The following is a 24,304-nucleotide window of genomic DNA, read 5'->3' as shown; positions in this document are numbered from 1 at the left end:
GTCTTTATGTCCTTGCTTTTGAGCCAGATCAAATATTCAAGACAGACCTGGGAAGGGCCTGGCCTTTTTCCCTCAGGCAGCTGTGAGTCAAGCAGGATGCTACACCAGGTCCAGCATGAGGTGGGTGGTCTCCAACACAGACAGAGGAGGAAGGCTATCTCATCTATGTAGTCATGTGAGGTCTGACAGCCACAAGGACCCCAGTAACAGCATACCAGAAAGCCTTGGAAAACCCCACTCAAGGCAGCATCACCTGTCCTGACAAGATATCTGAACATATTACCTCACATCAGGGGTACTCAAGATATAAAAAGAGAGGACCATTTAGCTAGCAGTAATGTCACCCTTTGTGGTATACTGTAAGGGGATGAGCTGCATGGGGCTCAAAGCTCAGCACTGCTGTCACACCTAGGGACAAATGCTTCAGGGGCAACAAGTCTGTGTCAAAGCTCATGCACACCAGTCCAAGCTGTAGTCTGACTTGCAGGCTAGCAGTGTCACTGGGAGTAACAAACCCTCAGCAAGCACACAAAGGAGAACCAGTGATATATGTGGGGACACACACACACACTTTCAGTGATACACATGAGGATGCACATTTGCATGGCGAAAACACAAAGGCAAATGTTTTCTTAAGCAAATATAGATGCAATAAAACTTATAATTAACATACATACTACTTTGTTCATGAGTCAGCAGGTGTAAGAGCTCACATCTATAATCTCAGTATTCAGGAACCTCAGACAGAATAATTGCTACTAGTTCAAGGACAGCCTGAACTACAAAGTGAATTCCAGGTCAGTATGACTTAGAAGTGAGAGATTCTGGCTCAACACCACCAATCAAACAACTAACCAGCAAGGACAGGAGTGGCCCTTGGGAGGCCGACTACTGACGGGGGCAGTCCTAGTGCTCAGAAAAACAGAGATGACACTGAATTTAAGACCATCATAAAAGGCTTGCAAGGCAGTGGCTCACATGTGCAATCTCAACACCAGGGAAACTGAGTCAAGAGGATTACTGTGGGTCCAAAGCTGGCCTGGGCTACACAGTGAGTTCTAGGCCACAAACCAGAGTGACTTCATCTCAAAAACAGAAAGAAAAAAAAAAAATAGAAGGAAATTTCTCCCTTTCATCCCCATGTTGGTACTTGCCCTTTATTCTCAAGAGTATTTGGGAATAAATTACAGATAAGCACCAGTGAGAAAGGCTTTTTATGATTATGTGGTAATAAACCAATTCTTGCTCTCCTGCTCCAAATGAACAATCCATCCACACTTTTCAACATAGCAAGTCTGAGCTCCCTGAAGCCTGCACCCACACAATCAACCTACAGGAGGGATGCTGACCAAGGAAGCGTTGTGATGAGAAGCAGGAAAGGAAGCCTCCTTGCCCACAGTGAAGGTGAGGGTCACCACTGCTGCCAAGAGCACGATGCAGAGAAGACCCACTCACCTGCAGAAAGCTGATGGCCATTAAGATGAGGCTGTAGGAGCTGATCCCGCCTGTGAAGACTTCATTCAGGTCCCTCTGCAGGAGGAACTGTTTCAACACTAAAATCAAGTATGGCAGTAGCGAGTACTTCTGTAAACCCAAGAAGAGGCAAACAAGTCAGCTGATACACTTTTTTTTGGGGGGGTTGTAATTAGGCCTGCATGTGCACCTGAAGGCCAGAAGAGGGCACCAGACCTCATTATAGATGGTTATAAGCCACCATGCAGTTGCTGGAAATTGAACAGAGAAGGTCAGTACTCTCTCTCCAACCCCCATAGTTAATATACTTTTTAAAGGGACTCTAGACAAGCTTCCTGTGAGAGAGAGAACTTCTCACCCATTCTCCTGCCCCCCTCCCAGAAACAAATCTGACTGCAGTTTTAGGCTTAATTATTCACACTATCTAAGGGGTAACACCCTCCCAGTCCAGGCAATGTCAGTCGGACACAGAAGGGCCCGGCGGCCACAAGAATCCCAGCACCCAGCAGCACCCGAGAAAACAGGGACACGGAACAAGGAGGGAGCTAAACAAAGCATTCTCTGGGGGGCAAATGCTCCTGCAGATCAGATGACAAAGGAGAGCGGCACTGACAAAGTCAGTAGGAGACAGGAAGAAGACCACAGGGCTGGCTGTGCCAGGGTCTGTTCAGGAGGGAACCGTCGGGCAGGTGGAGTGACTATGCTCAAAGCTCCAGAAGTCAGCAGCTTAGGCACCGACCCTCCTCACACTCACAAGCACTGAGGTCTCTAGAGTAAGCCAATCTAGACAGACTATGGCATGTGAGAAAGTAAGTTGGGAGTGTAGCACTGAGCTGGGAGCAAGGCTGTGTACTAACACACAGGACATTTCCCCAGAGTGCTCTAAAATATGCAGTCACTCACGCAAAGTCAATCAGAAAACAACTACGTACTTTCCGGTGCCTCCACCAACTCCGTGACAGAACCTGGAAAATGCACTGTCTGTACCAATGACCCATTCTAAGGTTGTTAATATTCATGAGAAAAATGATAACAGGGTCTCACACCGCTGGTCCTTCCTGGGGACCTGCGACAACAGTACCTTCATGTAATTCTTGATGAACTCTGCCGCCCGTACACCAGTCTCCATGTTAAAGCTGATGTCGACTTTAACTTCAGTCTCCTGATCTGTGAGCTTTATAATGGGCACCTGTGAGGATGTAGTTGAAAGACTGCTGTGACATCACTTGTCTCCAGACAGCCACTCACCATTCTCTCTTCACAAAAGGGAACTGGCGGTCATGAATGTCAGTTTTAAAGAGAAGGGCTCTGTCAGGAGTTAATCTCAGAGGTCACATGATGTTCATGACCTGTCCTCTCCTAGCAGGGCTCCCACGCTACCACCTCCTGCAGACTGACTCTGAAGTGAGACAGCAAGAGGGGAATAGGAGCCTGAGGAAGAGTACTCAAGAGACCCACCACGCATGCCCAAAGGTGAGCCCCACTTCTGCTCTGTAAAGCCAGAGCCAAGGGCTTCACACACGGAGAAACACATAGCAGCACTACCATCCTTATTTTGGAGCAGTTGTTGCAAACAGGCTGCACCACACACAAACCCCTTGCACTTCAAGATCTAGATCCATGTTTATCATCAGAGGATGCTCAGCAGAGAGAGCAAACCCCGCCCCAGCAGCTGGGATGGGACGCCTTCAAGTGACTGAGGACAAGGTACACAGTTCTCAACATGCTGAAGCAGGGAGACCAGGAGGACTAAGCGGTTATATCCAACATTCCTCAAATGCTCTGTCTGGGTCTGGAAAAGTTCAAGAACTCAGGAACCTTACATCTGAATAACAATACCAAGAGCAAGTCTCTGCCTGCCTCCCTCACTGTCAAAGGGCTTCATATCACTAACTGCGCAAGGCAAGCCTGCGTGGTCAGAGTGGCTTAAACAGCTGGATTTCTCCCTGGATATGGAATTATTAAAGACAAAAAGGATAAACACAGCAGAGATGGACCACAGCAGGACCCTGGACCACAGCGAGACACTAGACCAGAGCAAGACCCTGGACCACAGCGAGACACTGGACCACAGTGAGACCCTGGACCACAGCGAGACACAGGACCACAGAGACACTGGACCACAGCAAGGTGTCATCTCTTCCCACGTGTTTAATGGCGCTCAATGCCTTTTCCTTGCTATTCATTGTGGGAGTTTCCTCATGGGCCAAATTCCAAAGGTAATAAATAATGCCTGCCAGTCAGTTGGAGGACTAAGTGCAACATGGCCTTCTGCATCTTACCAAGGCTCATGTCTAGACAGAGTTCAGGAGGCTAAAAGGCAGTATGGGAGCCAGGCCTAGAAGGACTACTGCTGGGAAGGATAGTACAGATACTTTATGAAGATCCACAGTGGGCATGCTTCCGTCAAACACTCACCCACCCTAGGCAAAAGTACCAACAGATCTTGCAGCCACTGGATTGACTCACTTTCCCCCAAAACCCTAAAGATGAGGTAACACACACAATTCAAAACTGAAACACCAGTGCATGGCAGCAGAGCTGATAACTGGTACACACCAGGGCCATGGATTGAGACATAAGCTGTCTAACCTGAACCACTGTGATGAACCCTCCCAGGAACTTCTTAGAAGCAATCGCATCTTCCAGCATCCCAAGTCAGCCAGCCCCTTTCCTAAGTAGACACAGGTCTGGGCCACAAAGGGAGCTTTAGGTTTTCTTCCTTCAGTGTAAGTTAGCACGCTGTCTTTCACACACACACACACACATACACACACACACACACACACACACACACACACATAACAACAACAACAACAAAGTGTAAGTTAGCACGCTGTCTTTCACACACACGCACACAACAACACAGGAAAGCTGCACTCCAGAAATAGCACTCAGTGATTCTCTTCCTTGCCTTATGCATGGACACATTTGGACACAAGTCTGTCTTTCAGGGCCAAGAGTGAAGATTTCACAATGAAAACAAGCCCACTCATCATCAAACAGGTTCTCAGCTGGTAAATCATGAAGATGGTAGCTGGTATGGTTATACCACAAGAGGACACTCGCACTCAGATGAAGGGGTCAGCCCACACTCACTGTAGCTTTGTCAAGGACTTTGATGGAGCATGGTTCAGCCACGTTGTGCTTCCGCAGGGCTTGTTCCAGCAGCTGTAATGGAGGTCGCTCCCACTTTCCAAAGACCACTAGGTCTATGTCACTGGACAGAAGAGAACCCCGTATCAGTCATAACACACCTCACCAGGAGGTGACCTCCCATGTGGAAGGCCAGCACCACAGCACATTGCCTGTACATCCACCAGGTACAGGTAAGCACCTAAGCCTTGGGCACAAATGCAGCTCTAGAGTCATCTAAAGCCAGAGTGAAAAAGCCCTCAGAGCCCCAGGAATCCCCGCTATCTATACATCGTCACTGGCTCCTGCTTCATGGCCTGGAGATGCCTGAAGACTTTTGATCCACTTGGCTTCTAGGGCCTTTGCCCATGCCAGCCCCCGAGTCCTGACTTCTTAGCCAATGCTATGCTAACAAGCTAGCTCCAAACGCTAACTGGCATGCACAACAAAAGCCACCTATAGATTATGCATATGAAAACACGAACCCAGAAGACAATCTTAGGATGTAAATCCAACACTTCTTCTATATAAAGATCTTCATGAAATACTGTTCTAACAGAATGTGCTTGAATGTTCATTAACACTTTCTATTCACTATCACAACCCCAGACTCCCACTGAAACGTGGCCCCCATCAACAGTACAGGCCGTTCTACTTCCTGAGTAAGTTCTGGGGCAATGTCTTCATACATGAATCAAGACCACTGCTACATGGGTGGGTTGTTATAAAAAGCAAAGTTTGACCCAACTATGGCCTCTGAATCTTAGACTTTTCAGTCCCCAGAACTGAGAGCCAAGCAAGCTTCTGCAGTTTACAATTCAGCCGGCCCATCCTCCTGTTTCATAGTAAGTAAGGCAGTTCCCAATCATTTTATGCCTCTAATGCCCAACATTTCTGTTCTGTAAGAAATTAAATGCAAGAAGAAAAATGCCAAACAAGCAATCTGCTGCCTTAATACTAAGGCTGATAAATTTTACTTTCTGCCTATTTCCCCTGTGCTCTGTAATCCTTCCCTTTAGCTGGTTATTCAAGCCTCAGAAGCACAAAGCCACTGCCATCCCATAAACCAACACCCAAGTGTGCCGCAGCTGACACTCACCTTGTTGGAAGATAGAGGCCTGTGCTAAAGCTGCCAAATATCTGCACCTAAAAGAGAAGTCCCACAGTTCAAGTCAGCAGGCTCCCATCATGCCTTGCAAAACATGAGGACAAACAAAACCAGCTTGGACATTAGGGGGAGGAGCAGGTGAAACGTTGCAACAAACTAGAAAATTCTTTGTACATTTATATCAAAATCCAGGCCAGGTGATTAGCTAGCTACCTGGTCAGCTGACATACCACAGGCTGCCTGCACCAAGGACTACAAGTCGGCAAGTCTCCTTTCCAGACACACACTCATTCATGTGAGGGTGCATAGCAGGCAACGCTTGTGTTCTGTTATGTTTTGAGACGGTTTCTCTAGGTAGTCCACTGGAGCCTCAAACTCCCAGCTTCTGCCACCTGATGGCTGGGACCAAAGGCATTGGCCCCCATGCTCTGCTGGCACTTGCAATTTCTAATGAAACAAACATGTTCCATGCTGTGAACACAAGTGTGGGCAGAGCAGGAGGGAGATTTCTAACCTTAACCTGATTTTAAAACAAGAACGAAATAGGAGGGGAGGGCAGAACGAACGAATGGCTATGAGAACCTAAATACTCATATTTATGGGTTTCGTGGGCTAAGCAAAGGCTGGACTACACCAGGGCTAGATGCAGCAGTAGAGTGGAGAGTGACTGTCTAAGCAGTCCCCAGGTAATGCTGCCCAGGACTGTGCCTGTGGTAATAGGAAGCGGGAATGTACTGGACAAAGCTGACACAACCCCAGGGCGTTCCCACTGGCAGGTGAACAGGATACGTACGTCAGCCGAGGGCCAGAGGTCTTTCACCACAGTTTCGATGCGCTTCACCACCTCCCTTCTCATGGCTGCTTCTTCAGGACAAGGGGACATGAAGTTATAAAAGTCAATTATCTCCTCATGGAGCCTGGTGGATAAAGAGAAAAGTGAGAGTTACCACTGAGCATTATTCTCTACCTTTTCCTATAGATCAAAATATAGGTGGAACCACTCAGAACCCAGCTTCTGGCTGTTAAGAACACTTGCTACTCTTCTAGAGGAACCCAGGTTCAATTCACAGCAGCTATATGGTGGCTCACGAGCCTTTGTAAGCCTGGTTCTAAAGGACCTGATGCCCTCTTCTGAACTCTGAGGGCACAGTACACACACGTTACACTGATATGTACCAAACATTCATACACATAAAATGAAATTACAAAAGTCCAGCTTATTTATTAGTATTTATTGTATGTGTATGGAGTTTTGCCTGCACATATGTCTATGTACAGTTGGACACACAGTGCCCTCAGAGGCCATCAGGTCCCCCAGAATTAGTTATACACAGCAGTGAGCTGAACCGTGGGTGTTAGGAACCAAGCCCGTCCTCTGCAAGAACACCCATTGCTCCTAACTGCCAAGGTATCTTTTCAGCCCCAGCTGCTTTTCTACGAACATAAATAAAATAAAATCTCACAGTATGGTGTAGCTCCACTGATGAATTCTTGTCAAGTCCAAACATTAATGTATTTATGGCTAACCTTTAAAGATGCATTTAAAACAATGTCAGTCTGAAAGCTACACTCATGGCAGTACATGCAGTGCAGTACAGCAGCCAGCCAAGGCATCCTGAGTCACAAGGGCACTTCCCTGTACACCTCATGGTAGGCAGCACACACAGCCTGAGACAGGAGAGACACACAAATCCACAGGAGCTGCTGCTGGCTGTGCACTAAGTCCAGAGTGGAGGAGATCAGAGTAAGAACAACAGAGTTCAAAGCCTGAGAGCAAGGTTCAAACACAGAAAGAGAAATTAAATAACTGGCCCAGTCACAACACAGCACTGAGGCTAGCTCACGAAAATCTCATGTATAGCTCAAACTGGCCACATTCAAACATCCTGTAGACAGAGAGGTCCAATAGCCAAAACATGGCTCAAGGTCTCACTAGCAAGTGGCACATAAGGATGGCCCGACCAGCATAAGGCAGTCACACACACACACCCAGGCCTTGTGCTGGGCTGCCTTGCTCAGGTGCATCTTTACCAGTAAGTAGGGAGTTCCCTGACTCTCCAGAAAGGAAAGGTGTCCTCTGATCCACAGCAAAAACCCTGCCATTAATAAAACCCACAGTGTACAATCAGACATCTGATCACTCGCTTGGGCCAAGAAGGAAGTGGCTGGCATTCCTCCAGGGAGAAGTAAGGCCCAGAGCAAGAAGTGGTGCCCAGTAAAACAGTGTCCTGTCCAGTGCTTTGGTCCTATCAGTGAGGCAGATATCTTTCTGAAGTATGATAAGTGGGATATAAATATTACAAACTGCTCTAGGGGGGCGGAAATCCGTCAAGAATATGTGTTCTGTGTTCTCAGTACTGGACACTGCTGCTGGACTGCCTTTAAGCCTCCTGTTGGCCTTTTCCAAAACCGAGCAGGGTCACTAAGACACCACCAAAGTGTAGTCATGGAGGACAAGAAGTCTGACGATTGACAGCGGCTGTTAGCAGACATGGGAAGAGGAAGTACAGCATCACTTCACGTCTGGTCACCCCTTAAGAGCCTATGGCTGCCTCCTGTCCCTCTCATGGGTTAGGGCCGGCATCCTACAGCCAGTAGGAGTCAATCACAATTCTGCTACATCCACAGGGCTTGCCATCAGCACGGAAAGCTATATCTGTGCAGGTAAGGCACCCCCAGCTAAGGGACCATGCTGTGAAACCTCTTGGCTTCAGGTGGCTGGAAGCTTGATGGGAGCCTCCACAGGGTCAGAGGAAGGAAGCAGGCAGAGGTGTGCGAGAGGCCTGTGCGCTCACAGTGCCAGAGCTTCACCTTCACATCCTGGGGCCTGCCAGTCTCCAACTGCATGAGGAGTGTGGCAGCCCCTGTCTCTAATCCAGCACTTGAGAGGTGGAGGCAAGAGTCGGAGCCAGCCTGGACCACATGAGACCATCTCAGAACACCAGAAAAGGAGATGACAGATTTTCTCACGGTTTCTGTATATTCCATCAGTTTCTGTCTTTAATGCCCAAGTCAGAGACATGGAGCTTGGATCTCTGGGCTATTCTTCAGAAGAAAGGATCCCAGCTATAAAGCCAAACCAAATCTCTCCATACCAAATCCAGCTACTAAGGGAAGTGATGGCCATCCTAAGAGGATGGTTTTCACTTTGAGAATGCTGTCCTACATAATCCAAGTAAATCCGAGCTGGCTGACACAGCTCCTACCTTAGGTTCCTGGTTCCTATGCCTTCCCCTCAGTTCCTACCTGGGCAAAACTGACTCCTTCTCTACTGCAAGGATCCCAGACCTTCAGGTGTGGGCTCCCCCACTCAAAACAAGCGCCCCTTGTAAGCTGTTTGAAGGTGCTGCCTTTGTTCTCAACTTTTGGTCAGCAGCTGCACGACATCAGTAAAGAGCACAAGGAGACACAGAGCAGAAGCAGAGCCACAGCCTGCAGCAAGGATGGCTGAGGCACAAGAACCACACAACACAGGCAGAGGAACACCCAAATGTCACAGCAGGCTCCACACAGCACCTTTATCAAAAGAAAAGGGGGTTGGTGCTGGAGATATGGCTAAGGAGTTAAGAGGTCCCAGGTTCTGTTCCCAGCACCCATGGAGGCTCCTAACCATTTGTACTCCAATTCCAGGAGACCCAACATGTTCTTCCAACCACCACCACCACCCCCAAACCCCCAGCCCTAGAGCACCAGGATCTCAGATGGTACACAGACACACATGCAGGCAAAACACTCATATACATAAAATAAAAGGAGAGGGAGGGAGGGAGGGGGAGAGAGAGAGGGAGAAAGAGAGGGAGAAAGAGAGCGCACAAGCGAGAAAGCACCCACAGGAAAGAGAAATTAAATAACTGAGAAATTAAATAACTGGCCCTCCCTGGGTGTTGCCACAGCATGTAATTCACCAACTGTGAGCTGCTGGAGCTGCTGGCCCGTGGCTTCTCTGCTGTCCACAGGCCCATGGCTCTACACCTGTCATGTTTACCACCTTTCCCCACAGAATTGCCCACTCATCCCATCAGTTCCCAATTCTACTGGAAAGTGATTTCGAGGACCTGCATTGACTTCAATGCCAATCTCCCTTTCCAGCCTCTGCTAATCAAAACTCTGAAACCCCCTCAATTCCTCAACTGTCAATTCATTTTCTCCCCTCCTCAAACTTCTTCAGTGTTTACTCTTGCTGGTTTCAGAGATGATCTTACTCCATAGCTGTGACTGACCTGAAACTTGCTATGTTGACCAGGCTAGCCTTGAACTCAGATACATCCACTTGCCTTTGCCTCCCTAGTGCTGGCATTAAAGGTGTGGTTCACTAGAACCAGCCTCAAAAAACTTTAAAATCAGTAGTTTCTGAGACCAAAACCCCTTACTTTGGGAACCATTTTTGCCAGAAAATAGTTCCTTGGTAAAAATAATTGGAATTAAACAATTCATTCATTTATTTATTCATTCATTCATTAATATTCTCTCTCACACACGCGCGCACGCGTGCACACACAGACACAGACACAGACACAGACACAGACACACACACACACACACACACACCCTGTCAAGCTAACAGTTAAAGCTAACAGCAGCAGGTTAGTACCTAGTAGTGTACGCAGAGCAGTCAGGACAGTCTTGCAGCTTTCTTTCATACAGCAGAAGGAAGGGGCTGCTAAGCAAGGCACACAGGTGCCTACAGAAGAATGAGTGAGCTACTTCTGTGATTCTGAGGGTGGATAATCTTTAAAGCACCATTAACTGACATGGTTAATGAACTAATTATAAATTGATTGTATTTAATTATATCACATGGCAACTAGTATCAAATCTCCGAATCAGAAACAAATTAGAAAACCTTGTCTCAGACTATCAAACACTTTTTTTTAAACTGCAGGCTCAAAATAAGTGTCAGGCTGTAGGCTGGAACTGAGCCCATGGGTGTATGGGGGGACTCCCACTAGCTGTTCTGAGTTGCTACAGGAAGCTCTCTGGTACCTATCTTCTACACAGGGCTCTAGATGGTAGAGAGCACGAGGTCTGAAGAAAGGGGGTGGGGTGGATATGACTGCTATACTGCATAGGTCAGGGCTTGGCCTGAGAAAGCTAAAAAGAGAAGGAAGATCTCTGTGTAGCAGCTACTCCTTGGGGCAGGCAATGGAGGCTAGGGTTAAAATAGTGCTGTTATGATAAAACACTTTGGGAAGGAAAGGGTTTAAGTGGCTATATTTCCAGGTCACAGTCCATCACTATGTGGCTATACTTCTAGATCACAGTCCATCACCAGGTGGGTATACTTCCAGGTCACCGCCATCACTATGTGGCCTTCACCTCCAGGTTGCAGTCTATCATTGAGGGATATCAAACAGCAAGAACTCAGCAAACCTGAAGCAAAAATGCAGGGGAATGGTGCCTGCTGGCTCACTCAGGCTCATGCTTAGACTTCTCAGATAGCCCAGGACCACCTGCCCAGTAATGGTGATTGTCTTCTATAGGGTGGGGTCCGTCCCACATAATTAACAAGAAGCCAATCCTCCACAGATACACCCAAAGGCCAGTCTGGTCAAGTTCACAGTTAGAGCTAACTACAACAGGTTAATACACAAGACAGAGAGGGCTCTGCAGCTTTCTGATTAACATTGCCAACCTGGGCTCTGAACAAATAGATGTCCAAGAGCCTTCCAGAGCCTAACAAGGGAGGGATTATAAGAGGCACTATGTCCATGCTTGGTGACTCAAGACTGTCCCAGGGCAGAGCAAGTCCAAGGACACTGAGAAAGCCCCAGAGCCACTCAGCAGGCAAAGCAAAAGCATCACTCCTCAACAGCAGGTACATCATGAGTAAAGTGTTAACTAAAGTATGATGCACTTCCCTCTGCAGTGCTGGCAATGCCTCTGACGTGGCTACAGCCCCTGGGTCTCTACAGAGGAAGTCTGGTGAGCCCTGAACCAGATGAAGCCAGTGCCAGTACTTAGACACTGAGCATACTGAAAAGCATTCAGCAGGACTGGGCTGCTTTGCATTGGACCTAAGAGACACAACCCACATCCACTCCATGCCATGGGCTACTGCAGAAAACTCAAACACAGACACCGGCCTTGCTCAGACATACTGCTTTAGGGCAACCTTTCCACACGGGGTTGGGGGTGGGGTGATTCCCAATGACTTAGCCCCTTAGCAGGCAGCCCCTTTACCCTTCAGCCTCCTTAGAGGCACAATCCAGGGACTATGCAGGGAGTTCTGCTGCTGCAGTCAAAAAAGAAGCTGCACTCGGCAGCTGCTTGGGCCTCTCCTGTGTGACCCTGGCACTACTGTCAACCACTCTGCACACAGCCCCACATATGGAAATTGGGACCAGGGCAGTGGTATCTGTCCTCTGGGTCTCAACCACCAGAGACTCAAGACAACAAAAAGGACCTTATGAGAAAAGAGGAAGCCTAACAGTGGAAATTTACCAAAAATATAGAAAGAAAAGACAAGAATTTAGACAGAGGGAGAGAAAATAATCCAACAGGTCCAGAGGTTTCTGCCAGTACTGCAGTACAGAAAGCAGAAGTGACCTGCATGCTACAGTTACTTACTGAGGACCTCCTGTATGGCTCGGACAGCAGACCAGTGAGCCAGACGGGCGAAAAATGGGCACACTCACCCCCCCCCTTTAGAAGGGTCTTCTCTGGGGATAGGAGAAATGAAAAAACAGGAGTAATGAAGAAATTCAAACTGGTTTCATGTGGCACAGGACAAGTTGTCAGGGACTACCTTCCAAGGAGCTGGTGCTGACGCTGAGACAGGGAAAAGCAGCAGCTGGAGAGGAACAGCGGGCCCCCAGGCAAGGAAACCCTGAAGAGAAGGCAGCATCCCTACACTGTAGTAGACTGAATGCTGGAGCCCAGGAGGTCAGTCTTGTCCCCAGGGGCTGAATGTAAACAAGAGGCCACCAGGCCTTCTAGGAAGTCCAGGGGGGAAGCCAAGAGCACTGACCCTGGAAAGCTGAAACAACTCAAAGCAAAGTCCAGGTCCCAACAAGGTCGTGCCCCAGCTCAGTCTAAACCTCTGCTGCCCACAATCTAGTACCAGTAGGCCACAGGATGGTCATCCCATGGAACAGGTAGACTTTCAGGACTGCAGATGGATTGGGGCTGGGGGTCGCTTCCATAGGAAAATATCCACAGCGAGTCAGTATTAAGACTTATTAAGTATTAAGATGAGCAGAGGGGGAAATATGCTGTGCATAGGTAGGGTAAGAGGGATGTCGTAAGGAACACAGTGTATCACGAAAACAGTGAACCCAGAAGAGAAAGCCACCTCATTGCCAGCTCCACAGAAAAAAATCAGAGAGGATATGTCCCTAATGTAGAGAAAAGTCAGGGGTCAGGAGGAGGCTGCTGGGTGTCTGTGACAGAGCCAAGGACAAGCAGCATCCAAGGATGGACAAACATTCAGACACTTGTCACCCCAGGAAGGCAGAGTCAGGAACACAAGAACAAGGACATGACAGAGCTTCCTCTTACACTGTAGGCCAACTTCAGCCTGCAGTGCACAAGCATCTGAGGTCCAGAAAAGTCTGCCTCACAAAGAGACCTGCTTGGACAGAGATGTCTAGACAGGTCAGCACTTGGTATCAATCTTCAGACCAGAGGAGACAAGGTCCTGCGTCGGAGGACAGAAGAAAGCCAAGCAACCCTACAGAGTCACAACAGGCTTCAGGGAGTACAGCCCTTATCCACTCTACAAAAATATATCTATCCAGTCCCTTCATAAAAAGGTACTGGCTGCAGCTGCTATGCAGTACAAAGAACTACTAAACAACCTATCAGGCAGAAATTACAGGCACAGGGTTAGAGCAGAGCAGCCCAGAACCCGGCCAGAAGACACGGATGCCTTGGAGTCCAGGGATGCAGGGCTGGCCCTGCAGAGCTAATAAGAGCACAAGACAGGGAGCACTGAGGAGCAACTTGGAATCTGCCCCAAATCGACACAGGTAGTCCTGAAAACAGGACCTGGGACACTGGCTCAGTAAGGGCCCAACAAATGCCAGTGAACAAAAGTACACAACACAATAGCAAACTCACAGCAACGCCTTACATCAGTCAGGAGGGAAGACACAGAAGGGTGGACTTCTCAGCCCATAAACTGAGAGCAAACCAGTGCTTTCTGCACTGAAGGCCTTTACATTCTTGGCCACAGCAGTCACTCTCAGGAGCCTGTGTTTCTATTTGAAACTGCACATTTCTCACTGAAGCAAAATAATTTACTCAAGTTTTCATGAAGATGACTCTAGTGAGTTTTGTTGATGGCTCCAATGCCATCCACAGCTATGGCCATCTAATTAATGGGACTGAGTTACTTAAAGCTTCCACGTTTGAGAACGTGAACCAGTTTTACCAATACACCATTATTTTAAAGTTGGTACCAGAAATGATGGCTCATGTTTGTAATCCCAGCAGCTGAGAGGCTGAGGCAGGAGAACTGCCCCAACTTTACATCAGCAGGGGCTACCCCTATGTCAGGAAACAATGACTAAGTCAACAGGCATCAATGCTCTGAAAGTCATCTGTAAACTGTCTTACAGAAAGGTGAAGAGCCCCTTTCTACTAGGATAGAGGCCCCTGTCCTTCTGCTGCTAGAGTAGTGAGAAGTGTCGCTCACTTCCTTGGGGACATTCAAAGTCCTGTGCTCAGAAGCCAGGCAGAGTCCTGGCAGCATCTGGCCTCTCTCCAGAGGAGCCAGAGCCTGGAATTCACAGGCACTGTTCCTAACAACCTCACCTTTTTGGCAAGTCCCTGTTAATGAGTGAGCCAGGGACTCCAAGTGACAGTCCTGTGCTGGTCAACTTTGGGTGGACTGTTGCACCCTGCAGAGCAGCAGGAAACACTATATAAAGGGGTAACAGATAGGCCATGCCCAGGTGTGGGTCAGTGGGCGGCTAAGGCTGTGACTAGCTAGTACAGCAGGCCACACAGCCAGGTGGGAACACAGGGGAAGAGGCGGAGCCCACCTGCTAAGGAAAGAAAGCCTCTGCACAGTGAGTTTCCTTCCAGCCACAAGTGCCCCCCACAGGCCTCAAACCGTGCAGCAGCCCACCCATAGTTGAGTGTCGTGTCAATGCTGTGACCTCCTTCCAGGCGTCCTGCTTCTATGCACACTAGTCTCTGGTGACTCATTCACCAAGTAACTGGTAGCTATACTCTGGATTCCTTTGTTTCCCAGACCATGCTAAGTGCTCTCTTTACTTCTGGATACCATATCATAGCTGCTTTTCACTTTCTAAATGTTACTTCAATTTAGAGAAGATGCCTGTGACCAAAATACTCTTCATTATGCTTCACCTCTTGTCTCTGCCATTCCACCAAATCAAGCTTCTGACTCTCAGTCCATGTCCCCTCTCACCCTCTGGATGGCACTGGTAAAGTGCATGGACTTGCCAGACAAGAAGCCTGCATCTGAGCCCAGTTCCGTCACTTCCTAGGTGACCCTTGGACCAGACAGAGCATCTCCTGAAAAATACTCTCATCTCGTTCAAACGAGCTGTTGCTGGGATTACAGGGATGCCTGGTTCTTCCAGGAAATGTCAGGTAAGACTCTGCAAGGCAGAATCTCACAGCTTCTTCATCTCTCTTTTATTGGGAAAGGCAATCCCTGGCACAGGAAAGGCCTCGTATAATTCATACGAGGCATACCTTTGGTTTGCCTAGTGCCTTGCCAAATCCTCAGTCTGTGGTAGCCATCTCCCTCAGCAACAGCAACATGCACATGTGCAGACCTCTTGGCCAAACCATTTTAGCTGTGTCAGTAAAACACAAGAAATACTGCTTCTGTGTGGCCATGAACCAGGAAGTCAAAGAGGCAAGCGGAGCAGAGCTCACTAGCATCTTTGTGCAGAGGCTGCTGGGAGACGGTGGCAGGAAAGATATTGGAACTGGGAGAGACCAGGAAGGCCAACCTATTCGCAAAACCACTAGCAGACCACTCCTCCATCTTCTGCAAGCTGACCAGAAATGATCCACTTCTCAGAGTGGCTCTGAGCTCACTCTCCCTACCCCATGTGGCTTCAGTCATGAAACTGATGCCTTTCATAAAGGATTTGCATTGGAAACTCAGAAACATGAACTCTAGAGCTTTCTCCATAGCAACTTGCTGAGCAACACTTTTTTTTACTGCGCTTGAATTTCAATTTATTTCAGCAACTGAGTTAAAGTGTTTCAAATAAAACATAGTTACACAAAACCAGCACTGTCCAAACACAGGGCCATTTAAATTTTAACTAAAATTAAGTAAGGCTCAGGAGGGTGCTCACTGGTACAATGTCTGCCTGGCGTGCTCAAGGTGCTCAGCTTGATTCCCAATGCCACAAAACAAATCAATAAATTAAAGTTCAATTGAGTTCTTCACCTGTACTGGCCACCCTCCAAGCGCTGAACGATTCACATGAAGAGTGGCCACTGCCCAGGCAGACTCTGCATGTCCTCCTCTGCACAGGACTGCACCACCCTGCGCTGTTGTGGCTTCCGGGCACACTGCTATCTTCCTTCCAAACCCAGTAACTCTGTGTAGGAAGTAGGAAAGAACTCAGAGTAAGGGTCATCCACGGCCACTAGGTCCTCCACTCTGAGCAGAGACTAAGAATCGAAACCAAGCTAATTCAGTTTCAGCACAGTGTACACACACACGCGCGCGCACACACACACACACAGACAGACAGACAGACAGACAGACACACACACACACACACACACACTGGACTCACTAAAGTGCTGTCCTCATTTAAAATACAAGGATTGCGGATGAGGGGGATCCCAGAACTCCCCAGTGTCAACACTGGTCTCAGCTGAGTCCACATCCTCCTCTCCTCTCTAGGACATGGAGCTTGGGTCTGTAGCATTGTCTACTTAAGAAAGGGAAGAGAAGGTGGCATTCCTGTGGCCCATTTTTGGTTTCTATTTCCTTAGAGAAGGAAAAGGGGAAGGAGCAGCCTTTCTCACATAAACTGATTATGAGTTATATCACCGGCCCTACTCCTCAGGCGGGGAAACTGAGGTGGGGGAGTTAGAGCCCAGGTAAAACCAGCCAGAACCAGACTTGTGAGTATGTGACTGGGCTAATGAAGCATGTTCTCAAAATCAAGTGTATGCTGCAAACTGAGGTAAAAACGGGAAGAGTTAGACTCTGCCCCAATCATTCCCAGGATTAGAACTGCTATCTCTCAGAAAACAAACACCAGGAAAAGCCACAGAGTTATGCAAAGCAGCAACCCAATAGGAAGTATAACAGTCTCAACTTACTTACGCCGACCCCTCAGAGCTCCCAGAGACTAAGTCACCAACTAAAGAGCACACATGGGCTGGTCCGTGGCCCCCTGTACAGATGTACCAGGGGACTGCCTTGTCTGGCCTCAGTGGAAAGGATGAACCTAATCCTGTAGAGACTTGATGTCCCAGGGAAGGGGGATGGTGGAGGGGGGAACACCCTTTCAGAGGCAAAGGGGAGTGGGGATGGGGCGAAGAATTCTGGGAGGTGGGGTAACATTTGGAGTGTAAGTAAATTTAATTTTAAAAAAATTTTAAAGGCAAACGAGTGTCAAAAGCCACTAATTCAAGGATGTCATAGGGGCATCCCATCTAGCTGGGTCTGCCATCTGGGAAAAGATAAACCTGTGCAGAACCCATGTGTCTAAGACTTGACAAAGTCCAGCCCATCCAGGAGGTCAGCAAACAGCACAGATGACCGGCAACACTCAGCAGGTGGTCCATTTGGTCTCCAAATTTACCCAGGTTTTATTTTTTTTTAATTTTTCTGTTACCCAATTTTTAAAAACAAAAATAATATAAGCAAATGGAAATGCCTTTCAGATGCCACATGAGACTTTTCTATGTGTTTTTCATCCTGTGTGTTTGTCACTCTTTTCATCCTGCACTATGGGTCTTAGTTACACTCACAGAAACTAACATGCTATACTGTTTTGTATTTTAAAATCACTGCAAAACTTACAATCTATGTTTAAAATGCCCAAGACAAACAACTAAAGTTTTCTTTACTTTTGCACACAAAATCTATTTGTCTTTTTCACCTTTCTTAGTATGCATGTCTTTGGTGCTAGGAGTGTAGGTAGGCAGGGTACAATAGAAGCTAACTCCATAGGAATTAGAAGATTCAGATGGGGGCTCAGGAAGAGACGAGGCAAGAATTGAATTGAGGTGGTCTTTTGGCTCGAGGAGGTGGCACATGTTTTGCAATGGAGGCCATAGGCAAACCACCATCCCCATCAACAGAGCTTGCAGATCAGGTGTTGGCCACATCTTATACAGAGCAACGATGGGGTTTTTTTCATTACCAAATGGCAGCTTAAATGGGCCACCAAGACAATCTGATCAATGCAGGTGTCCTCATGGCTGGAACAGTTTCTGTGCAATCATGTGACTCTTGTGTAAACTGTTTTAAATGGCAGACTAAAGAATGGTTCATCTGTGAGAGGCACAGAAAAGTGCACACTGTTCTTGCCATCAATCAGCCCAGCTTCAGGGGTGTCAATCAAGCCAGAAGACAGGACTGGCAAATGCAAGAGTCACTGCAATGGGCTAATGTCCAAGCAGAAAACAGTATTGGGCAAGACAACCATGGCCTCTTCTTCCCACAACAGTGCTGTCTTCCTACTAAACAATGTCTGTGTGGTAGATCGTGTCCCATGCTGCATTGCATGGCCTGAAGACAGATCATCTGAATGGGCCTATGCAATCATGCTCGCCCTTAGAGGTAAGGGATCCCCTCTAATTGGCAAGAAACAAGAGAGTCAAGGCACCTTGTGGCCTTGAAGATGTGAAGGACCAAGAAAGAAGAGTGTCCCCAAAGCCATCACTGCAGGAATGTGCTTCTGAGAGGGCACTAGAGACAGGTATGACAACAAGCAGCTGACACTCCGCCCTCTGCCTGGCTGAATGGACAGCCCACCCAAGCCGTCCTCAAGTGACCAGAAGAACGTGACTGAGGAGATAACTGGTCCAAGCCCACAGGACCAGCGGACTTTGCTACCTGACCACAGAACAGTGAACAATGGAGAAGCATCAGGAGCACAATGCTGTTTGAGTCTATGCACATGCCAAAAGGGAAGACAACATGGCTACCCCGCTCAGAGGCATGCAGAGAGCATCACCATCTTGGCTTTGCTGCAAGCCACACTCTCCTAGGCAGCCTTCTGGGGTTAGCTTACCATCCAACTTTGCTTAAGAGAAAAGCAACACTGACAGACTGGGCAGAGCCTCTGACCTGGCCTCATCATGACAACACCAGCCACAACAAGCACTAGAAATGGTTCCTGGAAAGGGCGGGCACTCCTACAGCTTGAATTCTGTCTGCATCATCAAAAATAAGTCTGTGAACTTGAGCATCCCAGATTACTTTCTTACATATATCACCTTACCAAGGACAGCATCCTTTCTGTCCATGGTGCACTGGTACCGTGCTCCCAAAGGATACTTTGTATGAAATCTTTCAAGATGTTGCCCCAAAGCACTTATCTGTCATCAAATAGCCAAAACTTTGAAGCACAAGTCTTAAAGTTATACCTTTTTTTTTTCTTTTAAATGTCTACTTAAAGAGCTAGATGGACTGTCCAGCAGTTAAGAGTACTTGCGGAGAATCCAGAATATTCCCAACACCCACATCTGGCTGCCCATGGCTGACTGCAAGTACAGTTCCAGAGGAATTCAATGCCCCCTTCTGGCGACTGTAGACCCTTGTAAATGTGATGCACATAAACTCACACAAGCACATACACAAGAATCAAAACCAAATACATAAATAACAGTATGAAAAAAATCTATAAAAATGTGTTTGCCTCAAAAATTACTTTAAGCCAAAAGTGTGTTGTTTCTAAGGGGAAAGCAGCCCTGCTTTTTCATCCAAAGTTCACAGCAGCAGGACACCAAGACCCCCTCCTAACTTAAACAGCATGAGCATTAGATGTTTTTCCTTCAAAATTACTCCGGGGCCTCCATTTTTATTTTAATGGTTTCTGTTTGTTTGTTTGTTTGTTTGTTTCTATTTGCTTTCTCCTTGGTGTTAAGAACCAAACCCAGAACCTCCCCAACCCTAGGGCCTCTCGTTTTTCCAAAGGATTGTGCCAGCCTGTTTAATATTCTAATCCAAAAAGAAGACTGGCCTTGTCCTCCCAGGCAGCCTTTTCCAGTGTCAGCTCTCCCTCTGAGCAAGCCGTGGCTCAGCAGTTCTCTGGGACTCCCCTCTGCCACCCGTAACAGCACCTTACAAGCCTTCCCAGTTCTGTATGGAGACTGGCCACGGTGGCCATGACAAGAGAGCAGTGCTTGGAGAAAGGTCGTACACTGTCCGTATGACAATAAGGCATCTGTGTAGTACACTGTTTTTACCTCCCTCTTCAACCTTGAGCATCTCTGTGAAAGAAACCTATAATGCAAGAAACCTATAAGGTGCCACTGTCACCTACACAGGTAGTGATCACAACTTGCCTCCCATGCATCCCCTGATGCTCACAGGAAGACAGGGAGGGAACTAACAGTGACTACACCTGTGTGTCCACAGCACAACCCACTGGGCCCTCACCTGTGCCTTCCCAATGCAGCCTTCTGAGAAAAGGCCCACTGCTTCTATCAAAGCAGTTAGGAACTGTGCTACAGGAGAGGGAACCTGGTTGTTCCATCAAGCTCTGACTCCCTCACAAGAGAACAGCAAAAAGAGAACGCATGGAGCTGGGAGAGAACCACCCGGCGGTCCCATGAACGCCATCCACAACCATGCTGTAACTGCTGACACTGGAGGCTTCTCAGGCTTCACACAGACAATGGGATTCCCATCACCGAGGGCACAGAATACATTAAAAGACTAACCATGGTGAAGAGAGCAGCAGAGAAGCTGCGTATGACTGCTGCCCACTGCAGGCACACCTGGAAGGACGCAACCTTCACAGAGTCAACTCAGGCCATGAGGCTGCAGGTGCATGCAAGGGCTGAGCCCTTCCCATGTCCAACTGCACTCCTGCTGGAAGACACCAGTAAGGATTTCGCTAAATGGAAGACACCAGTGAGGATGGCACTCCATCCTCACTTCCAGGGCTCTGTTCTTTACCTTTAACCTGAAGCAGCTTGTAAAGCCATTGAAGACTGACCAGGACAAAGGAATCATACTTTGAGTTGAGGACTCAGAAGGCACAGTGAGTTGAAAAGGAGAAGGGAGGACCCGTAGAGCCTGCCCATACCTGCCTCCATCTCTAAGTAAGAAGCTCATGCAGAGGGCACATCTGACATTATGCATACCACGTTTCAAGGCTTACAAAGATTTCAGGGCTATGCTCAGGGTAGCTTCCCACACTCACACACTAAGCCCTGTCCTCTTTCCGTTTTCTTCATCCTACCCAGGATGTGCTTGCAGTCAAACAGTTTCAGGAGGCCAAGCCAACAAGCAGTTTCCAAGGGCAGACTCCTCCCAAAGAGAGCTGAATGGCGCAGGTGCCACGTGTCCACCAGGCATAGACCCAGACTCTCACCCCACCAGAAAACCACTAGTCCTTTCTGGAGGTCGGCAGAGTCCCTCTGAAAGGCATATCCCCAAGGAAGAAGGAAAGCTCAGCGCCTCTCACTAACAGCCCCTCACTGTTAACTGGGGCCACACTCAAGCTAACTCGTGTCTCTTGCTAAGCCACAGAGGAAGGCTTGGTGCCTGCCCCACACAGCACAAGACTAGCTTCAGACAGGTCCCTTTCTTGCCATCCCAAGGTCAGATCATGGAAGACCAACCAACCACATAGAAGCAGTAATGGAGCCACCTTTACTGTTTACACATAGGCCCAGCTCTTCTGACCCCCGGTTTACTAACTCCTCCCCAACCCCTCTGAGAGGTTCATCACAGTAGGAAACAGACAGAGGCACCCTACTCTCTTACGCACACCTGCCAAGCTAGCTAGCAAGCTCCTCCTCCAGGATTCACCATTCAACAAAATCATGACATATGCCACCTAGACAGACAAGGAAGAGTCACCAAGCATGGGAAAGGTATGTGGGCAGCATCCCCGGCCAAACTCTCAGCTGGTTTCTGAGCCAGCCCTCTTAAGACCTGTACCATAGTGCCCCAAAGTGAGCAAATGGGGATCTGAGGCAGAGCTCAGGCAAGAAGAGTAACCACTGAGTTCAGGCCATCATCTCTCTTGGGGGTGGGGAAAGTAATGGTTGTTAAAGTTAGGGCTAGGAGAACCTCATTGCACTGACAATGCTGACAATGAAGGACACAGTGCCCAGAAGACCCCAGTCTCTGACTGCCTGAGTGCCCTCCTCCAGAGATGTTACAATGTGCTTGAAATATAGACACCCAGGCTCCAGGGACAGCATCTAATCAAGGACTATAGACTTGGGTGGGAGTGGGGTGACAGGAGCCAAGTATGAATACCTAGGTAGTAATGTTCATCTGTACCAGGAAGCGTATTTAAAGAAAGGCCCAGGTTTGGGGGTTCAAGAGAACTACATGCCACCCATGCCAACTGCACCCCAGACTCTAAAAACACACCTAGCCCACAGAGGCACATACTAACAAAACCACAGAAGAACACACAGAGGCTGACCAGCTTACAAACCACCAGAGAGACCACTTCAAGGGGCACAACTCTCACCCAGGGGCAGATAAGCTGTTGGTGCTTAAGTACACACGTGGAACTCTGTCAAGGGTCAGGCCCTGTCTCACGGCAGACACCATGTTCATTACAGTTATGTAACAATCCAGAAACCTCCCTTAAGGTCCACTGATACACACAATCTGTTCCTCCACACCTGCCTCAGAAAGTTCTACAAGCAAACACTGTGGAGAAACAGCAGAAGAAACTAGGATCCTCCTGGGTCTGTAGTGCATGCACAAGAATCCCAATCTAACGTAGGTGAAACAAGTTGCAGAGTGGACAATTGTTTCTATGTAACATTCCCACCTTAAAGAGTATCAGTGTTCCCCACAGACCGCCAACCACAAACATCTCACTAAGAAGTCAAAAGAGTACCAGGGCCTAGCAACCATCCGGTGGACTTAAACTGGGGATAGCTCCCTGAGAAGGCCTGATGGGGGCTTAGATGCCCGTTAGAGCTGCAGGAACTCAGATAAACCAAGCTCACCAGTCTTGAGACTACAAACGACTGTTTGGTTTCTAGATGTTCCGAAGAGTCAATGGGTTGAATGAAGAGCTTCACACTAGAGCAGTCTCACCTGGGGCAATTCCAGACCAACACCCCCATCTTGCTGTCATTGGGGACATTAAACCTCTAAGGTCCTCTGGGATGTGTGGAAAATTTTTAAATGAAAATGACACCTTACTGTGAGTACAAAGGAAAAAATCCTGAGTGCTAGTAGGTGGTTTTCAGAAACCCCAGGTGATGGTCCTTCTGTGACCGTCTGCCCAAAATTAAAACGTACTAGGAAACCTCCGACCCCACTTCTAAACCACACTTGATGGCTAAACTGCACCACTACCAAAACCTACTGTCTCAAAATAGGAACCAAAAATTTTTACCATCAACCTCACTAAAATACACGATTTAGCCTACAGGAAAGAACACCGGTATACACTTCCCACTCGCTTCCCTGCCCTGGAGGGGAAGAAAGAAAGGAGCCGCTTTCTAGTCTAGCCCCAGGCCTCCATCCCGAACTGTCAATCGCGGCCTGGTAGATCTTGATCTAACGGAGTTTTTAAAGTGCCCGCGACGCTGGCAGCCCCGCGTCTCGGGCGCACTCACCCCTGGATGCCTGGGCTGTACGCACGGCTCTTCCACGGCGTGCCGGGCCGCGCCGCCTGGGCCCCGGGGCCGCCCCCTCCGCTCAGCGTGGCCGCGCGGCTGCCGGACAGTAGGTAGTTGAGACCGTACGTGCTGGCCTTGTTCTCGCGTTTCCGCCGGCCCGGGTGGAACTGGTGCTGCGGCGGCGAGCCGGCGGGCGTGGGGCCGCGTGGGCCCGGGTGCGCGTGGGCAGCGCCGTCGGCGAAGCTGAAGAAGGTGCGGCCGCTGCCGGCGCGGCCGAGCGAGGTGCTGCTGGAGGACGACGACGAGCAGCCCGGACTCTCGGTGCCCGACTCCGCGTTGGACGACGACGAAGACGACGACGACAGCGACGGGGACTTGTGCAGGCGCCGCGCGCCGTCTGCCGCGGGCCCGAGCGCGGTCAGCAGCGCCGGGGGCAGCGCGGCGGGGCCGGGTGCAGGCGGCGGGGATGAGGCGGCGGGTGCCGGCCCCGGGCCTCCTGCTGCTGGTGCTGCGCGCCCCGCCGCCCCGGGCGCGGCCGCCGTGTCCAGCGCCGGCGAGTTGAGGCAGAAGTAGGACGCGAAGCCGGAGCCGCCGCGGCCCACGCCCTGCGAGGTCTCCCAGATCTGCATCCACAGGGCATTGGCCGGCCCCTTCTGCTCGGGCTGGATCCAGGCCACGCGCGGATCCATCCACGCGCCGCCCCCGCGGGGCCCGCGCCGCCCGCCGCGCCCCGCCCCCGCCGCGCCCCGGGCCGGCCGCGCGGACGGACGGACGGACGGACGGGCCTGGGCCGCGCTCCGGTGCGCGCGGATGGGCGCGGGCGGCGCTCGGTGGGGCGCGCGGCGCAGCTACGATCCGGAT

General features: G+C 49.2%; 1 protein-coding gene across 4 annotated transcripts in view; it reads right to left on the bottom strand.

Annotated features, from left to right (window-relative positions):
* Positions 1 to 24,304, bottom strand: part of Tent4a (terminal nucleotidyltransferase 4A) — a 33,457-nt gene extending 9,153 nt beyond the window's left edge. For 2 of the 4 annotated variants that reach the window (NM_001415844.1, NM_001107333.3), the window contains exons 1-6: positions 23,441 to 24,304; positions 6,510 to 6,633; positions 5,708 to 5,754; positions 4,573 to 4,693; positions 2,555 to 2,662; positions 1,456 to 1,584 (exon numbers count right to left, since the gene is read on the bottom strand). In NM_001415844.1, coding sequence (NP_001402773.1) covers positions 1,456 to 1,584; positions 2,555 to 2,662; positions 4,573 to 4,693; positions 5,708 to 5,754; positions 6,510 to 6,633; positions 23,441 to 24,132 — 1,221 coding nt within the window. In that variant the 5' untranslated portion in view covers positions 24,133 to 24,304. Of the gene's footprint in view, positions 1 to 1,455; positions 1,585 to 2,554; positions 2,663 to 4,572; positions 4,694 to 5,707; positions 5,755 to 6,509; positions 6,634 to 16,094; positions 16,117 to 23,440 lie in introns of those variants that run through there. The other 2 variants (XM_063288105.1, XM_039110091.2) reach the window with 2 other exon arrangements.

Source organism: Rattus norvegicus, chromosome 1 (assembly GCF_036323735.1).
Source record: "Rattus norvegicus strain BN/NHsdMcwi chromosome 1, GRCr8, whole genome shotgun sequence".
NCBI lineage: Eukaryota > Metazoa > Chordata > Mammalia > Rodentia > Muridae > Rattus > Rattus norvegicus.
This window is presented reverse-complemented; position numbering and strand designations above follow the sequence as displayed.